Raw genomic sequence first — 20331 nt, forward strand, 5'->3', positions numbered from 1 at the left:
TCTACTCTAAGGCTGACATACACCTACCCTGCTCTGCTCTGTTCTCTGTCTACTTTACATACGTCGTTGCTTGGATACCAAATACCATCCAATTTCTCAGCCGCTGCAGCACAACTGGACTCCTTCAAAAAGCGAAGTGAGACGAGGAACCGAACCAGAATATATATATATATTCTTTTCTGGCACGTATGCTGTCTGATAGTTTTTACAACTCCTTTAATAATATTACCAGATAATGTCAATCAGATTAGCCTAAACGGACATTATTGCACATTCATTATGTATATTTTTGGTTCTGGTCAAGGAGCAAACGTAGTCCAACTGTACCATCTAGTGGGTGATGGAAAATATGTTGGACAGGAATGTGAGGATTAACACCCCCCCCTTTAAATTCTTTTAAAACAGACATGCACACAAAAAAGGAAAAACACCTGCTCCTTTCTTTCTGTCTATATATATATAGATATATATTTTTTGGGAGCCAATCATAATACAGCGGCTAAAAAATAAAATCCATTAAAAGCTACATTTTCTACAACCACTGAAAAACCTTTTGTTTTAGATTTATAATTTGAGAGTTTGGTTTCAGACACAGGCGTAACGTATCAGGATCGTGTGGATACCTTTATGAAAGTCTTATTTTTGACGAATCCAGTGGCGATTGACGCAGGTTTTATAAGTTACTGACTCGGACTGTGAGAAAGAAGGAAAGAGAGGTAGTTGCTTCACCAGCAGAGGGCAGCAGCGAGCCGTAGACTAGTCTAATTAGCTTCAAATGCACACGAGGGTGAGTGATATATTTAAGGATTATAGGAAATGTCAGAAGAGCAGTGATAACTTGCTTAATAAAAGCAAAATTAGACTTGACACTGGGGCCATGATCATAGTAATTCTATATAGCATTTGTAGAATTTTAAAACGTACATGCCCTCCAAAAGCATTGCAAGCCAGGACAGGGCGGATAATAACTGGTTTTCTAAAGCGTCCCTGAATGCACCAGTGGCTATCAGCACCATCACAGCCTGTGTCTGTCATCTTCCCAGCAAGGTGTCACTTTAGGCAGCTAGCCATCTATTTCACTTTAAGTTTCATTGGATCATTTTGATACACACTTGCGTTTGACATCTCGGGCCTTGAGGGGACATGAAGGGAATCAGGTTTATCGCGATTTTTTTGGTGCTTTCCACGTCTTTGCTGTTTACAGCTGAGGCGGGCAGGAGCAGAACAAGCAACCAGAACAGCTTCCGACGGGCAGCTAATGGCATCTACCAGACCCTCAGCAGCGTGTTCGGAGAGGACAACATTAGAGGGTTATACAAGGTGAGCGGGGGGGCACACAGTGGCACGACTGCGGCTGGTTTTGATCAGGCAGTAGCTGGCCGGCGGCTTGTGGTCTGTCCACGGCGACGAGGAAAGAAGCGCGACAGGGCCTGGTTAACAATATCATGGATGCCATTTTGAAATATTAGCCTTAATCCTTTGGTTTTTCAATCTGTAGAAAATCACAACCTTTAAACATTGTTGAGGCATTTTTTTTTTTATAATTTTTTTTTTTTGGGGGGGGGGCTATTTTTGTATTTTGTGATGTAAGTGGGATGCATTTAATGTTCTACACAAATGTCACAATCCCATTGATCCCATCAATGACAGCTCTCTCATTATGAAGCCTGGATCTCTTAGTTCCTAGAAACCTGCTCTTGTTAACGGAAAGCTGCATTAGCTTGTATGCTATCATTGCTCCAAATGCATTTCCTGCATTTTGAATATTTCCTGCATTTGGCCGCCAAAGGAAAAACAAGGTGACATTATGTGAGACTCTTGTGATTTGACTAAGTTTCGACCTCAACTACTACCAATAAAATGTAGAAATGCTCATGTTTAAGACTGCAGACTTTGTTTGATCATCAGAGCCTTGTGTCTCAGCTGCAGCTACTTCCCTTATGTTAAGCAGAGATGTAGGAAGTGGTGTGGTTCTTCGATTATCAGTAATAATGCCATATGGTCGGGTACTTTTTTTTTTTTCTTTTTTTTAAGTAAATGTTTTGTGTGTAAAATGTTACCTTATTAAACTGTGTAAGTGTAATCAGGAAAACGTGCTATAACATGGCAAAGGTAGCAAATGATATGACAATTGCATGCTGTATTACATCATCACTCTTTCATCAATCCAAAAGCAGAATTTTTCACTGATATATTTGGGCCTTTCCTGTTTGAAATGGCACCCATTATTCTGTTGGTTTGTAAGAATAAATGAATCCATAGAAAAATAAATGAACAAGTGAGAAATGTTGCACAATTACCCAAGAGCCCAAAGAGACCATCGGAGTGCTTGATTTTTGTCCAACCAGCTCGCAAAATTTACAGAACAATTTAAGACCGGCTAAGTATTTTAACAAAATTACAAGAGATGGCAGCAAATCTTCACACCTGAGACACTCAAGTTGTGCTGTGTTTTGTCTGTGAAAAACAACCTTTGTTTTCAGATGTAACTGTGTAGGCTGTGAAAGGGTTTAATCAAAAATAAAGATGATTCCCTCTGTTAACAGTATTGTGTAGAAGAAACGCATAAAGATGAGACAGATTAACTCCACGTGGGGTCTTTCTGCTCCTTCCTCTCATAGTTTTTCTCCAAAGCAACGGAGCGGTTCGTCCATGGCGTGGACTCTTTCCTGGACACGATCTGGAAGATCTGGTCGGATCTCCTGGATGTGATGGGCATCGATTGTAAGCCTTTAAATGCATGTTCATGTCTTTTCGATAATAAATGTCGAAGTGTCAGAGAGAGACGACTAAAGCGAAACTTGGCAAATAACTTTGAAATGCTCTGAAACGTATGTAATTTAGCTGATGAACGATGTTGTCCTCCTCTCGTCCTTCTCTGTAGCCTCAAACCTCAGCCACTACTTTAGCCCCACATCTCTAACCACCTACCCAGCGCGTGCCCTGCTCCTGGTCGCAGCTGTACTCTTGGCCTACTGGTTCCTCTCCATGTTCCTGGGGGGTTTCTTTTACCTCCTCCACGCCGTCTTTGGCCGCTTCTTCTGGCTCGCTCGTGTCACCCTTTTCGCCCTGTCCTGCCTCTACATCCTGCAGAAGTTTGAGGGCGACCCCGAGCGTGCGGTTCTGCCGCTTTGCTTCATCATGGCCGTGTACTTCATGACGGGGCCCGTGGGAGCGTACTGGCGCAGAGCAGGCGTGGTGGGTTCACTGGAAGAGAAAATCGACCACCTGGACACTCAGATCAGGCTGCTCAACATCAGGCTGAGCCGTGTCATAGACAACCTGGAGCACACCGGGGACCAGTAGACTCACTGTAAGCTGCAAATAGGATGAGGTTTTTTGGGGGGGTTGGGAACAAACCAGGTGTATTTGTCAACACAATGCCGTTTCCTACACACATCTGCAGAAACACAACTACTGCGTATTTACAACCCATCCTTCATGTGGGGAGAAAACTAGATTTAAACACAGTGTTTTAAAGGCTTTAATCAATTTTGGGAACTAGATAAATAGAAAAAAAGAAAATCCTCAGAAGCAAAGACAGTTGACTGAGAGCTCACATAAATCCACCAAACATTCGTTCTACATTCTACATCTTAGCTACTTTTTGAAAAACTTCTTAATTGGTGGAATTTTTTAAATGTTTGCTGAAGCGCCGTCAATACCTGTGCTAGATAAATAAGCATATTTGACGTATTTTTGGTCCTTGTAAGTAACCAGAGCGTCCAGATTCTGTTACGTCCACACAAAGAGAGAAAAGAAAGTACAAGGAAAAAAAAAAAAAGAAAGACTAAGGCATTATTTCTAATGTGTGAAATCTTAAGATTTTAGATATCTGTCCATAGTTAGACTTATTTATTCCATTTCCATCCAGAATGTGGAAACATGTCCGTCTAGTTTGTTTCATTGACTCACCATTCCATTGTGACCAGAGTTTAACATCAGGACCTCATTTTCTCGTGTGAATGTGTGAGTGCATGAGCAAATGCCTCTTAGAGACTTACTCGAATGTGTGTGTGTGCGTGGGGGGCCGAGCTTGTGTAATGGAAAAGCATTGTACTAAAAGTTAACATCAGGCTTGGAGGAAATGCAGAAAGCCACCAATATCTCAGGGACTCACCCGCCACATACACTGAACTGAACTGAGGTGTCAAGTATAATAAATTCATGTCTTGCTCTCTTTGAGTCTCCTTACAGTTCAGATGTGGAGACACGTTTTTACACTGTGCTGTATTTGCAAAGTTGGATTCATGCCTGACGTCTGCACCAAACCCAGCTTTTCATGAAGCATCTTGACACAAGTGAATTCTCTTATAGAAACTGAGCCGTATCCAGTGGTTCGAACCGTTGTTGTTAACATATACACGTGTGAAGCAAATTTAACCTCAAAAGTATTAAGTCACGTCACACTGGCTCGAATAAGTGTGGGTAGAGTTGGGATCAGCTTTTCCAACCTGGTTATAGATTAAATGCCTTTGATTCTGTGGGGAGGGAGCTTAGGTACAGCACCCTGCTACTAACCCTGATTATGGAAACTGTTGTACATTATTAATCTAATCATGCTAGTATGTGATCATGAATTTTACCTTTGACTCAGCAGGAGTTTAGAACTAGTGATTAAGTCATACAGTGTACCAAGTGTAAGAAACATATGGTCACTATTTTATTCTGAATGCTTAATACTTCTGCTGTTTTACTCTGCTGTCATGCACTGTTCTGATGGAATTGGCCTTTTTTTTTTAAGTAATATTGTTCCTCATGTTTGTGGCATATCTTCATCTTGTCAACCCCACTACACTTGGTGTAAATTGACCCAATGAAATGAGAAAGACTGAGTGCAGGACACAGGTCGGTAATGTTAAAGTTTCCCTTTATTAAAGGTGTTGCACTACCGTCACACCAGGTACAAACGCGCGGCCGCTGGCTATTTCCCCATCATAGCCTCGTAATCATCAGCTCGTCTCTTTTTCACACATTTACTTCAGTGGCTAAATTGAGTATCTGATCGGAGCTGTGGTCCTGCTTATCGACGTGATCTTGAAATGATGGCAGTGCTCACAGAAATTCATATTCTGTTCATGTGTATCTATGGAGGGTTTTTTTCCTCCCCATTTTGCAAAAACACGCCCAGTTTGTCTCCCTCAGTAAACCAACCCGGGGAGCTCATGTGTCTGTTGTCATGTGGGGTTTTGTTGCATGCTGCTTTTATGCCTTTACATTTTAAAATATCCATGTTGTTGACTGCCTAAGTAGAGAGACTTTACCAAATGTTATGTACGGTGTGATAAGTTAGCCGGAAACTGATTATATTTTGTATCATATTACTGTATGATGAGTCTCATTTTTCAGTCTGTTTAACATTGGCGCTGATCACTGAACACTGTAGACCAAACTGTCACGCCTGACGTTACAGGATTAAGTGATGCGTAAACACTCTTCTCTCATTCCATTATCACTGCAGTGCTCTTCGTCAAGGTTTTTTTGCATGAATGGAACATTTTAGAATATGTAGGATGGTGGGTGGTGGTGTTTTTTTTTTTTAGATCTTTTATTTTAGACACTGAAAACTGTTGAAGGAAAAGTAAAAAGGACATCGTACGATGTTGTATTAGCTTGAATGCTGTCCTCAGATTATAAGTGTCCAATGAATGACTTGTAATTGCATTGTTTCTTGTACTGCATCCTAATTATTTCTATTGTTCTGAGCCGCCGGCTTTTTATAACAAGTGGTGCCAATGTTGTTTTTTTTACTTAAAGGGAAGTATGTGTTCCTCTTTTTATAGATGCAGATTCTTTTTCTTTTTTCAGTGTTTCTGTACTTGAATGATGTGGAAATTGTTCTGCCTAGAATTGTCTTTGAGTGTCTTCATGAGAACCTGTTTGTGGGGAAAATGGCTCTGGTCGTGTCCAAGTGCAAATGAGGTCCAGAATTGAATAAACACAGCAGTATGACTGTCCTCCATTTCCTCATTCCTTTAATTATTTCAAATGTGTTTCGTTATGTTTTTTTGTTATTTGCTATTTACCCCGAGTGGGTTTTATAAGACGGGAATGTTTTTTTAAAACCTGTTAAAATGCAGTTAAAACCTGTGATGGGCTCGTAACACATTTTTCTTTCACCACTGTGTTAAATGCATTATTTTAATGCTTTTATTTATTTATTTTTCTATTAATATTTCGGTTTGTAGGTGGCTTTAATAAACCTTGGGTGATAACAAAAAGCCCTTGGTGGTTTTGGGAAAAGCTGAAATGCTGAAGGTTAACAAAAATAATCAGCTGTGGCATTAGTGTTGCCATCTTATAGACAACAAACAAACAAAATTACCTCTGGTGTCTATCTCTGTTAGCTGAAAGCTTCTGACGTTTGTAGTAAAAAGAAATCCATGAGCAAAACGATTCAGTTCTCTGAATGGACTTGTACAGCCGCAGCATTTGTACCAAAGGAGGTGAAAGTGTTCGTGTACCGGTTCGAATGGAAGATTCTTTAGAAGGCTGTGATTGGACCAAAAAAAAAAAAAAAAAAAAAAGCTCAGCAAACACTAAGAGCAGTAATAAAAGGTTTAATCATTTGACTTTATAAAATGCATCATCTATTGCTTCATCCTCAAGCATCACATGCGATCAAATTAGATCAGTAGTGATGTTATAAGTGTCCGAAGTCATCGAAAAGCATGAGGTGTTTGACTCCTAATGCTGGCAGTGAGCTTTACATTCTAAAGAAATAATCAACGTGGTTGGTCTCCTTGGCACCTTTTGACAAAACTGGTCACAGGTGGATTTCCTGTCACGTTTTGTTGCCGTTGTGGGATGACATGACTATTAGCACGAAGGATACACATAGGAGATGTTTAAGTCATACCTTGTTCAACATTCAGTTAATGTAACGTGTGCCTCGAGCTACGGTGTCTGAACTTGAAGTTTTAGTTCAAGCCGAGACGTGAAAAGCTTTACACGGACAGACCACAGGTGGTCTTAATTTTGTATTTGCACTGTATTTTTCTCTCGTCTTTATTTTTAGTGTTTTATCTTAAAAAAAAAAAAAAAAAAAAGTGCTTACTTTTGCATAGTCATTTTAAAATTGAAATGCAACGGCTATCGGCACGAAACAAAAAAAAAAAAAAAAAACAATCTACACAAGAAAAATAGGATATTCATACAGTCTGGTGTCGTTGATATTCATCTGGTCTAACGCTTGACCGATTAAAGCTACAATACAGACTAAATGTACCAGCCAACACATATTCCTATCGTCTCATTTCAGTGACTTGTTTGACAAATTAAACCCCAAGTCTGATGGTGCCTAGAAAACAAAGTTCATAACAAAAAACAGTCACATACTCTTGGCTTCCATGACAAGTAAATACCTCACCAAATGGCTTATTTTCCTGCTCGCCGAATGCTTCCAAATTGTCTGTGCAACATTTTTGTGTTTTTTTCTTCTTTTTTTTGGAGTTGAATTTAGAATTTAGGGCTTGAAATGCACGTATCATTAATTACCAAAACCAAGATCTGTTAGCAGCTGGTGCCCAGGAAGTGTCCTTGGCTCAACGTATAACACAATGAATACTACAAGTTCAAAGATTGTCCTAACGCTCTGTATTCAGCACATCTGGTTAGTTCAGACTAGCTGAGCAGCTCCCCACCTAATGTCTATTGGTCAAAGAAAATAACACTCAGGCTGGATCACCAAATTGGCTGCTGCAAAGGGGCCTCAAACCACCAAGTGCTTCAAAGAGCTTTCATTGGGTGTCAGTTGGTTTTTTTAGAAATCCACTGTATCCAACTGAATAAAAGATTAAACCACCCAGCTGCAATACCATTGTCAATGGGTCAATTTCTTAGCCAATTTGTGGCTGTGCATGGTATATACTGTTACGTAAAGATGCCTTATATCAGGCAACTACAATAGGGTGACCTCCAGGATATTCCTGCTCAGAGGCCTTCAGACAGGTTTATCCAACAAGGTGTCCAGGCATTATCATTTGGGTGTTATCTGTCCCTCAAGACAAAAGAAAAAAAGGCCTTCTTACATACACACTTGTCCTTCTTCTGTCATTTGTCTTAGTATGGGAGTCTAGCAAAAAGTTAAAAAAAACCAAACATCCAGTGATTGTGCTCTCTGAATGACAGGACGTTCACAGTTCAGCTGTACGAGCTGTACGAGGCTCTCGTGTGCCGTCAGAAACGTGCCACGACTCGAATGTCTAGGCCTCCCGTTCCATCTGCACCTGCACCAGAGCCCTGAGCCTGGTGGGATCCCTGGTCCACTTGGATATGGTGGAGACCGTTGTTGAAACTGGCACACAGCAAAGTGGCAGAATCAGTCGGAGCCAGAGAAATCAGTGGACCGGCCCCATCCAAAGACAACGTGCCCAGACAGACTGAAACGATGACGGCAGAAGACCAGATGGAGGAATGTTAATTGCTTTAAAAAGGACACCGAATACCCCTGGGTGTGCTTCTTTCACCCATACGCTGGAAATGTTACCTGCTGTGTTCTGATCCCAGATTTTGACTGAGCCATCGTGGGAGGACGTTGCCACGTGAACAGCGCCTCCCGGAGACACGGGCAGAAACATACAGCAGGCTGTGGTCTGAAGATGGCCTCGGTACTCCACGACTTTACAGCCGGGCTGACGCAGGTCCCAGAGCTAACAACACACGACGTCAAATGTTTCAAAACTCGCTGCACAAACAAGTGGACACCACTCAAACATCACGGCTTAAAAGAGGACTAAGGATTAATGCATTGGCTTACAGATAGCTTCAACCCATTCACAACCTTTACAACCTGCCCTGGCCTCACCGTAGCTTCACAACCCTGGCCGCCGAAGCCGTTGCTGCTGGACACCAAGTAGTGACCGTTTGGAGAAACGTCACAGTGGGTCTGGATGTATTGCTTAGCTGGAAAAGTGTTGGTTACCTGCCATGTACGGCTGTCCCACACCCTGCGCACACACACACAAAAAAAAAAAAAAAAAAAAAAAACACCATACCGTAGAAGGACGTGTAAGAAATAAGAATATACTGTCCTCAGTTACACACGTATGCTGGGTATAAAGAGTAGATTTAATTATCAACAATCCTACTCGTTTTCATCAAATAATGTGCCCAACAGAACCCTGCCTGTGCAGTCGAGGCACTAAAGGCATTAATAATGTGACGCGGAGGATTCATGCGTTTGCTACGTGTAGGAGAAGAAAAGTACAACACACGCAGCCGATTTATTTTTATGCAAAAGGATTAAAGATGCAAATATTTTTAGAGAAATGACTGCAACATATGGCCACTGTATCACCATCTAATGATGAGTACCAGAAAACATTCTAGATGCGTCTTGATTACCTGAAATGTCCAGTATCTCAAGGGCTGAAGGGAAATAAGAGGTTCATGGATCAAAGGTTCAGGGAGCAGTTAGCCAAGCATGTGTAATCACTTCATTCTTAGATGGCAACAAGTGCAGTGGCTTTCAAATATAGTCACCCTCCGTGGAATTTTTCCTATCTTTTCATGTTACAACCTGTAATCTAAATAGATTTTTTGAGGGAAAAGAAATGTTTAAATTGATCAAATTAAATGAACAAAAGAAATTATATATAAATAAAATGGTTAAGAAAAAAAAAAAATGAGATCTGCCAACACCCGTCACCATCCCAAGCGTGGTGGTGGCAGCATCTCGCTGTGGGGATGGTTTTCATCAGCAGGTACTGGGAAACTGGTCAGAATTGGATGGGGAATATCTGAGGAAAACCTGTTCCAGTCTTCAAGAGATTTGAGACTGCGCGAGAGCGATCCTGAGTGTACTGCTAAAACAACACTCGAGTGGTTTAAAGGAAATATTCAAGTTTTCGGGAATGGCGTAGTAAAAACCCAGACCTCAATCCAAACAAGAATCTGTGGCATGACTTGGTAATTGCTGAAACCAGTGGAGGCCATCCAACTTGAAGGAGCTGGAGCAGTTTTGCTTTGAAGAATGGGCAAAATTCTGGCTCTATGTGACAAGCCTAAAGAGACAGCCGTAGAAACTCGGTACTCCATTTGCTGCAAAAGGTGGCTCTAAAAAGTACTGACTTTAAGGGGGGGCCGAATACATATGCACACACCACTTTCCTTTTTAAATATTCAAATATTTGTTTTCATCTCACTTCACCAATTTGGACTATTTTTTCTAGATAATTCATATGAAATCTCCCCAAAAATGCATTTACATTACAGGCTGTAACACAAAAATGGATGGCAACAGTAAAGTGCTTGCATAGGTTAAAGTTTGATTCGCAGTCTTTGTATAGTCAGAATGTTCTATTAAGTGTACACAGATGAATCAGACAGTTCATTGAAATAATGAGTCACCATAAGCTATAGCCTGACTCCTCCCTCCCTGGTTCTAACTGTACTGTATTATCAGTCTCACAGTCCCATAACACTTGCAATAGTTACTAATTTCGTGATGAAGTTGAAACCATTCAGCACATTCCACAGCAAAAGGTATTAGTTTATAACAAATCTTAAAAAAGGAGCTTAGCAACGTATGCATTCCGCAAAAAAGTGTGATAGAAAGTCTTTGTGTACCTGATGGTTTTATCCTCAGAGGTCTGGACCACAGAGGAGCTGGCTGGAACCCAACATACATGAGTCACCTAGACAGAGAGTGAAAGTGAGGAAACCTCAAAGAAAAAAAACACCAAGCAGGGCACGGACACAAGGGCCTCGTGTCACAAAAAATACAACTCTTACCAAGTTTCTGGAGATGTTGTGTCTCTGTTCACATTTTGCAGATTCTATATCCCACAGGCACATCCAGTTGTCACGAGAGCCAGTGCACAGCTTTCTCCCATCTACATTAAAAACAGCAGCAAGCAGCTCAACAATCTGAAATAAATGCAGTTCACAGGATCAGATAGATCACTGAGAAAAGACTTTTAGCAAATGAGCTCTAGGTACTGCCAAATTTGTTACTCATTAAAGCCGAGATAAACATTAGATTCAGTCAAGGTGAGAACAGATACTTACCAGTCCCTATGCCTAAATCTATATCAGTATTCATCAGCATGCGTATGATCAGATATGTTCGTTTAGTAAATTCACATCTCAAGTTACTTCTTAATCCAGCAGGCATGATGAAGAACAGGTAACACCAGCAGCTTCATTATTCCATCACTGCTGTGCATTGAGTGCTGTGCTGAGAAACAGCCCGTAGAAACTGGGATATTTAACTCTGCAGAGGGAGATGATGGCTGCGTTGTTGTAAAATAACTATAGTACACGGGACTGAGATGAAGTGTAACTCGAAATGAACGTATTGGTAATAAACTGCTGCACAGAGATAGAACAGAAAACACTTGGTCCTACTCGATGTGTATCGTTTACAAATCACAAACTGCCAACTTTATCTTGACATGAACATCTTAAAGATTAAACATTTCAATATTTCCTAATGTCAGAGAGACAGACCCTTTGTGTGAGTGTCCTTGTGTATGTACCAGGGCTGATAGCTAGTCCATTGACAACCAACTCATGCCCACAAAATTCCTGAATAGGTTCATCTCCCTGGTTTAGGTCCCACATCAGAACAGTCTTGTCCCGCGAGGCACTAAAAATCCACGTACTACCTGGATAACAAAGCACCTGGTGGATAGATGGAGGCAGAGTTTAGAGGAGATAAGACCAGAGGATGTGTATATGTGAGCTTTGAACAGCCCCACACCTTAATCAGTTTGTGGGGGCACACACACACACACAATATTGACGTTACCTTGGTAACCTCTCTGTTGTGACCCTGGAAGGACTGACACATCCGGCCTTGTTTCCAATCATACACCACAACAGCCTACAGGGGTGGACACACACACACACACAAACACATGTGACACAGTAATTCAATTCGCCACAATTCAATCAAACTTTATTGATCCCTGCAGGGGAAATTATGTTGCTGCAGTAAAAATCATCATTAAGAATATGGAATTGTTTCGGATAGATAACAAAGCAAAGCTGAATGAAAATCATCTGACAAACATTTGGAAAGTCTGAGTGTAGCAACAAGAAGTGTGATAGAAATCTTCAGCGATCGCCAACGAGGTGTTGTTTTTGTAGCTTGGCAACAGCGTAGCTGATGAGCATAAAATACAGCGTCAGAAGATAATGCAGGTTAACTCTCTCAGTAGACAACATGGACAGGAACTCGCCAACAGTTCAACAACTGGGGTGCAGAGACACGCCTCCTCAAAAACACACCCAATAACACTCCATCTGTTGTTACCAAGCACTGTAAGCACTCCCTCCCTCCCTATTATAATAATAACAATATTGCCTTCCTGATATTTCTCATCGGGGCTACAAGCTTGTTCATTCTATTTGCCTGTGATCTCACACTACCCATGACGATCAAGGGAAGAAATGGTCTCCATTTTGTCCCTGCTCTGCATCGTAGACATCTCTTTGATTTGGGGTCTCATTCGAGGAAAGCTCAGTCAGCTGTTCCCACATGCAAACAACTTTACCGTTGCCATGACTATGCATCATAACAGATATGAAAGATAACAGAAACAGGAAAAAAAAGAACGTTTTTTGGTTTTTTTTAATAGATATCCGTTTTCACAGAAAAAAGCTGAGCTGAAAATCTCAAGAGGACACAAAGAAAGACATCAAACGTCCAGAGCCGCTGCTGCAGCAGGCTGCCACCAGAACATGTTACTTTATTCATCAAACGGTCCATCCTACCGCAAGTCTTACTCACATTAAGCGTTTTACTCTGCGAGCTCCAATCGTTTCCAAACCATTACTAGTTCAGTTTTTGACTGATAAAGTCGCTAAATATATGGGCTAATCAAAAATGAATCACGTGAGTTCATTTGGGATGGATTAACTCATAATGATCTAATGAAAACATTTGTTCGTTTACCTGGTCACTCCCGCCAGAGACACACAGATCCGGACTGAGATTGGTCACAGCGTTAATCGATCCATTATGGGCGGGTTCATACTGCAGAACCTGACTGTCAAAGGTAACATCAGCCTTCTCCCCCTGAGATGGTCTGTACAAAACATCAATAAGGAGACAAGAGAAATGCCCAAAACATATATTCTCATTGATATCATACCAGATAGCAGACTTGAAAAAAAAATTAAATAAAGATATTCCAATGACAATTGTCTTTGATTTATTTTTGTACTATACAAGTTATTTTAGCCTTGACTTTATAGTATATTATCCCCAGATAAGTTCATCCACAGGCAGCATTTAACCTTGAGATGAATTCATCATCTGAAAACAGTCCATGACAAATTACTTTGTTACCTCATTTTTTGGGCAACTTTTTCTCAAACTTTCTAACCCAAAGTCGTAAAGTCTGCCTTTGTTCATCTCACAGGCATTTTCACATCTCTCATGGTGTTTCACTTTCATCTTTCTCCATCTTATGATTGCACTTAACAATGGTTCTAAAAGAAAAAAAAGCGCAGAAGCTGTATGCAGTGCAAGTTGTGTTGCAAGGCTTTTCTTCCCTAATGCATATGCTCATTCTGAACTCCACGCTTGTAAGTTGAGATATGGGCATGTTTCTGTGGGGAACTGTAACGCTCCATCGTACAGAACTGAGGAGTCCAGTTGTCGTAGTTTCGGAAATGAAACATTTCCCCCCACTTTCTTGCTGAGACTGCAGAGAGACCGAGTAAGAAAGCACCTCAAGCGTTTAGCTAAAGGGGACACCCATGCTGGTAGGACACAGAGCTGTAGCAGTGACATGGCAGAGATGAGGACAGAGTATTTCAGTTCAACAAATCTCACCTGTAGAGCGCAGACCTCTTACGAAACTTGCTCTGTAGTTTTCCCATATCTGCCTAGGAGCCTGCCGCCACACTGACACGCAGAGAGACACACACACCATCAAAATCAGACTTTTAATCAATTCTATAGAAACTAAAGACATCTGTACAGCACTGGGTGTTCACAATATCACCGCAACCGTATCCCCGAAGTTACATTAAACCACTATCAGACAAATAACACTTTCTCTCACACGCACAGCACAGCTCCACTCTTGATATACTGGCGAACTCCTCCAACAAGCGACAGGAAGGGGAGACCTTAAATCCTATTAGCGCCGCATCATTACCGTCACAGGGAATTAGTCACTCAAAAACACCTGCTATGAACGGTGCGAGCAAATCATTATACAACAACTCCCGCGGGACTTTAACGGTAGCGGCTGAATGACTCCTGGTGCTCGCGCTCCTTCAGAGAACGGGGGAAAGATGCCTTACCTGTCCCTGGGAGGTGTGCTCGCTTGGTGATGCCGAGGCCAGTTCGTTAGCTCGCTATCATGCTAACTAATCTTTATCTGTCATGCTAAGAAAGATCAGTGCACTAGAATGTGGCTGCACAAACGTTAAAAGTTGGCGGAGTCGTTGTTGGAACGACAGCAGGGCGTTTCCTGCAGACTTCCATGACAGTTTGATCACCCAACTCCGTGGAAAAGCGCACAGAAGTATATTTCCGAAACTACAGAGGACCCATCACTTTCTCCGTAGCGACCGCGGGGCGACGCTTCTCGTATCCAGGCGGGGGCAGGGTCACGTGACGTCGGACAGGAAGCTATCGGAAGCTCCTTGTTTTACAAAATAAAAGCTCGTTTTACAATTTAGATATTTTCTAAACAATAACCAGCTGCTAGGGGGTACCGGGTAAACTAATTTAAATTATTTGACCCTACAAATACGTTTCTTGCGGTCATAGTCTACACTGTAATATACATATGATTTAAGCACAATAACAGCTGAATGAAAAAGAGAAAGCAAGAAAGAGACGGTTCACGTGTAGCACATTTAACTTGGCACAGCACATTTAACTGCAGTCAACCAACAAAAGAGTGCAGCAATGGTTTCAGCCAACAGCATGATTTATTCGAGGAGAAAACCTTTATTAAACACGATTATTCTGAATAACACGGGCTAACTACAGGCTGAATGTTACCGACCTGTCGCTGAGTGTCCCTTCAGAGAGCTTGTCAGTTGACCCTCACTACACATAAAAGCTGAATGACTCCCAAAGCTGCAGATCTGGGACAAATCCAACAGGTTTTCTTGACAGCTAACATTATTTGTATTGGAAATATTTCTTCTTCAATTCGGGTCATTCAGGTGAAGCTTGTGCCTGCCTAGTACACACTGTCAGTAAAGAAAAAGCCAACTTTTACTGAGCTGGATTCAAACAAATGCAATTAAGCACTGACTTACTGGGATGTCCCCATTTCAATAATCTAAATGGGCCACTTAGTAACATTATAATCGACACTGCTCAATACCTTTGTGAGATGACCTCAATTGAAACTTGTTTGTACCAAAGTGTTTAAGTTTGTGTTTCTACGATCAAACTTTATGTGGCAAGGAGCGGAGTAAAGGATGAAATTGTTAGAGCCAACAACGCCACCTGGGAACTTGCACCCCAGGATATGACAACTGAAACCCAATTGTTATAAGGACGCAAGGTCATGACTGAGGAGGCAGAGACAGTAAAGTAAAGAAAATATATTTATTGAAAATAATATTTATGAATAAAACTTTAAGTAAAACTGCTGCGAAGAAACGAAAGAAGGTTAAACACAAGACGAATTTAATAAAGTGTTTTTAATGACAAAGCTAAAAGGCCGGCTATATCATATTAAAAGTCAAATAACTAACAACATTAAAATCAGTGGGCTGAGGTCTCAGGGGGAGGCATACTACCGGATATGTGTCTCTTTCTTAAGCTGGGGTGCAACACTACAATTGTAAAGCCACCACAAACACGCTGAAAGTGCCCCAGTGTGCTTGCATGCAAAAACGGAAGTGAGGTCCTCACCATAGTGCCTAGCCTCCCACCTGATGACACCCAGGCCACACTGAAACTCAAAAAAAGGAAAAGTTAACAAACCTAATAATCAAATCAACCTAAAAGACAAAAAACTACACAAGTAAAACAAGAGTAGAACCAACCAAACACTGAACAACAGAACAGTACTAACAAATTAGCAAAGCAGCACAACAGAACAGAACAACAGGTATAAACAAACTAATAAAGACCAAGCACACCAGCAAGTGAACCACCTGAATTAGGTCACAACACAAGCTCAGCAAGAGCTGAAGGGAACCATTTTGAGGCTTTATATACAGGAATGGGAAGGAGCTAAAGTAGGTTCTTACAGGTTGACTTGGGTTGTGTTTAAGACCTATAGGTCCACTACATTTAACAAAACGTTTTTCAGACATATGAGTACGACTGCTCCAACTACATAGCTTTCCAAAGTGCGATTTTCAGTGTATGTGTACTTTCCTCCACATGTAGCTCTCCAGGTATAAAGATTTGGGTCCAAGGTTGTCTGCTGAAGTATCATCTATATTAAAACGATGGCTTAACTTGCATGTGCATTGCTTCACTCATTTTATAGTTGGTGATGTCAATGAAATGGAGGCAGTTCATAAAGTTTCTTCCCTTTGCAGTACATCTAAATTCAGACTTGATGGTGCAGAACCCGTTTGCCTCGGTACTAAATTTATGTCACACTTTCCTAAGAGTTTGACGGTACAGCAGACCTTTCATTATGCAGTTAAAAAGTCAGAAACAGAACACAAATTCCCATCTGCCTATTTTTACAAAGACTTAGAATGCATTTCCTTTTGATAATGGGATGATGCATGTTTTCTTTTTCTTTTTCCAAGTTTAAAAGAGGTGAAGCAGAATGGTGTAGAGATGTGATTTGGTTTTGAGTTACTGTTACAGGTGAACCACGGCATGTGACTCTCAAAGTAAAGCAAGAGCGTTTTTGGACAGGCTGTAAACACAGCAGCCCAAACTGCTCTGCAGAGTAGGTCAATACACGTTTTACAGCCCAGGCTCTGGATTTTTATCACTATTTGGCTTGAGACCAAGTTCATTGTTCTGTATGGACTGAGCAGAAGTTAATGATAAACACATGATCTATTAAGATTCTCGAGCGTAGTTCAAAACAGTCAAGAGAGGTTGTGTAGATTAATCTCCTCTTGGCATATTCATATCCCTTTTGGTCATTTTGCATGTCTCCTTTTGGTCATTGGTTTTCTTTTTGTCGTTGCTGAATGTGTTTGTGTAAATCTATTTTCCTTTTGTGCACAGCAATTTTGTCTCACTCTGTTTTCATGATAATTTTGGATTATTTCATGGCAAATTTTTTTGCGGAGCATTTTCAAACAATGCAACCCTTTGTGGTCGGTTGTTTTCAGTGACTTTATATTAATCTAATTAACTTTCGTAGCCTCCTTGAAGACATGCTACTAGTGACTTCACACTGGGGCATTAAGATAGCCTACTTTTAGCACCTGGGAAGTGCATAGTCCATGCATGATGGTAGCCAATTGTTTAATTGGTTGTATAATGTTAAATTAATAGACAACTCTATTGGTCACATGATCCAAAGGGGGTGTCTAGTAGTGATCATTCTTGCAGTGACCACTGTAACACAGGCCATTACTTTTTTTGCTGTGACTGAACATTGGGGATATTTTTTTTAAGAAGCACATACATTGTCTTTGCATTACTGGAGCCTCATCACCTGTTGCTATTGTAACTCCTCCGACAGACATGTCAACTACCCTTGGTCGCAGGTAAGCTACTGCCTGTTTACTATTCTCACTAATTATCTAAATGGCAGTGCTGATTTTTAGTTTTTAGGGAGAAGCTATTGTGTGTTTCTTCGGAAAGCCATCAGATATGCCGTGGGCCTCCTAACTATAAGACAGCATTTGAGCAAGGAGTTGCATAGCTGAGATTTGCAGTAGAGCTGAGTTTGGAGGCTAAATTGAATTGCAACCAGACAAAATTAATGTCTAGAGAAAATATAACATGGGTTAATCTGATGCCAACTTTGTGAATTTGTTATATGCAATCTGTGTATATGCTAACACAAATTATGTAATATATTATGCTTGATGTACTGGGTGAAATGAGTAGATCTATGGACAAAAGACTAAAGGCAGCTGTCATTAACCATTGAGTTAGTGGGTATGACAGATTTTAGATGTAAAACTCTTCACAGAATAAAGAGACGGAAACCTTCTTTAGCAAGTATGCAAAGAACTTGTGAAAATAGTCACTTAAATATATTTTTTAATTTTGCTAATGCATAAACTATGTTCTAAAAGACATGTTTTGATGATTTAGGGAGCCCACCAGAAAGCCCCTAACTAAGCTGCTGTCCAGGTCATTCTCACATCCATCAAGTACTGAATGTTTTTTCTTTTTAAATCTAAAAGAGATAATGTTTCATTATGGCCGGTTTCAGGAAAACTTGACTAAACTTGGATTTTTGTAAAGGTGTTTCCCAACTCAGTAATGGTTGATGAGATAGATAAAGATAGAGGACTTCCACGTAAATCATCCAGCAACGTTAGATTTATTCTTCTAGTTTTGCTGCCCACAACAAATGAATTAACCTAAACTTGCAGGGCAGATAATTCAACTCAACTTTTTTTACATAGCACTTTCTGGAGAGCTACAACGTCATTCCCTTTTTTTCCCCTTTTAGACACTTCCAGATGTAGATCTGAAGGAGTCCATCAAAACTTGGGTTAGGGTTACTCTAACAAGGGACTTAGAATTCTGCCACCCATGTGAAAAATGTCAGGCTTCTCCATGACTGCCATTGTGCATGCGTGATATGGCTTCTAAAAACCATCCACTTTTCATTTTATCACAAAAGCGCAAATCCTCTGTATGTCTGAAGAATGGAAAAGCCAGAGCACTTCTGTAATGACAAGGTCACCTGCATCGAAAATGGGAGAAGGCTTTAAGTGGCTTCAAAATTCGAATTGCTCAACATTATGTAATGTAGCGTGTGGAGGCAATATGATTGCATGGGCATGCATGACTTTCAAAGGCACTGGGTCACTAGTGTTCAGCGGTTATGTGACAGAAGCAGTTGGATTCATTCTTAGCTTTACAGGAAAGTTTACTGTCAGCTTCAGCCTAATGTGGCAAAGTTGATTGGACAGTGCTTCACAGTACAGGCTGGCAAAGACCCAGATCACACCGAGTTTTCCCATGGCAAAGAAGTAAATGTCCTGCCATCACTTGGACAATCATCAGATCTCATCAAGTTACAACTGATTTTACCAAGACCTAAACTAAAGACAGAAAGTCCCACAAACAATAACTTATCAACGCCTGGAAAGGATTGTTAACAAAGTTTTAAAATTAATTTTAGATGTAATAGGTGTAAAAATTGGCTTTGTTCTTAGACATTATGAATGAAATAAGTCTCAGTACTTTTCCATGATGACCTAAAGTGTTCCAGGAATAAGGAGATAAAACAATTGGGAAAGCCTGGGAAAGCAAGGGCAGATTCACACACACACACATTGTTTTGGGCTGATCCAGAGAATATGACGAAGCATGTTGAACCTTCTCATGTCCAATCATACTCGGTTGAGTGTGAGTCCAACCTATGAGGCTATAAATACAAATTACAACCGGAAATCAAGGCTCTGTCTGACGGATTCCTGCGAGAGTTCTGTCAGACCGAGACCAGCGCTGAGATACTTCACTTGTTGCCATCAATAAAGACTTCATTTTCACTTGAATTACTCCGGTCCGTTCTTGAGCTTCCAACTAAAAGAACCGAATCTAACATAGGCTAAATTTGCCCAAGTCCAGCTGAGTCCCTGGAAAAGAGAGTTCACCATGTTGAAAGGCTGTGATTCATATACCCTTCTTTCAGTTTGGAAGTGAATACCCCCAAATTAAGCTGAGCTTCTGCACTTTGAGCACAAATCCCTCATATAACTGTATCTAGAAAATGTTTTGGTTAACAGCTGAAATACAAACAGAGTTTGTGTCCAAACATTTCCACACCTGAATATTTGATGTGCCTGAGGCAAGCACACGGGGTGGATACAATGATTGAGGATAGCGACAGAATATCAACATCAAACAGTAAAACTTAAAGACTGAAGGATTGTGTGTCTGAGGTGGTCAGCAGCGCAGGAGCACCACAGGGGGCTGTACTCTGTCTGTTTGTCTTCACTCTGCATTCCTCACACGTCCCGTACAACTCAGAGTCATCTTCAGAAACACTCTGACGACTGCAGCCGGATGGATCAGTGATGAACAGGAGGGAGCTGGTCAGAGACTTTGGTATGGGAGCAACCACCTCATCTTGAATGTGAACAAGACAAATCAGATCACTGTGAATTTTAGGAAGGCCAGGAATAAGCCAAACATAATCGCTAATGTGGGAGAGGAGGCGGAGCTGGTGGAGGACTACAGATACCTGGGAGTTTACCTGGACTGTTTCTTCAATATCTGCACTAAGACGTTGAACA

General features: G+C 41.0%; 2 protein-coding genes across 2 annotated transcripts; one reads left to right on the forward strand and one right to left on the reverse strand.

The window, feature by feature from the left end:
* The first annotated feature begins 1004 nt into the window (after window positions 1–1004).
* On the forward strand, window positions 1005–5957 carry bri3bp (bri3 binding protein). The gene is made up of 3 exons (XM_075467865.1): window positions 1005–1320; window positions 2622–2724; window positions 2885–5957. Exons 1-3 carry the CDS (start codon window positions 1144–1146, stop codon window positions 3304–3306), a joined length of 702 nt encoding a protein of 233 aa, XP_075323980.1. The 5' UTR covers window positions 1005–1143; the 3' UTR covers window positions 3307–5957.
* Window positions 5958–6545: 588 nt separating this feature from the next.
* wdr31 (WD repeat domain 31) lies at window positions 6546–14539 on the reverse strand. The gene is made up of 10 exons (XM_075467864.1): window positions 14263–14539; window positions 13787–13858; window positions 12902–13034; window positions 11753–11827; window positions 11481–11625; window positions 10735–10835; window positions 10570–10637; window positions 8807–8948; window positions 8489–8651; window positions 6546–8381 (listed from the first exon to the last, which is right to left on the reverse strand). The coding sequence occupies exons 2-10, from the start codon at window positions 13831–13833 to the stop codon at window positions 8179–8181; spliced, it is 1077 nt and encodes a 358-aa protein (XP_075323979.1). The 5' UTR covers window positions 13834–13858; window positions 14263–14539; the 3' UTR covers window positions 6546–8178.
* Window positions 14540–20331: the final 5792 nt, after the last annotated feature.

The sequence above is a fragment of the Odontesthes bonariensis genome, chromosome 6, assembly GCF_027942865.1.
Source record: "Odontesthes bonariensis isolate fOdoBon6 chromosome 6, fOdoBon6.hap1, whole genome shotgun sequence".
In the NCBI taxonomy this organism is placed as follows: domain Eukaryota; kingdom Metazoa; phylum Chordata; class Actinopteri; order Atheriniformes; family Atherinopsidae; genus Odontesthes; species Odontesthes bonariensis.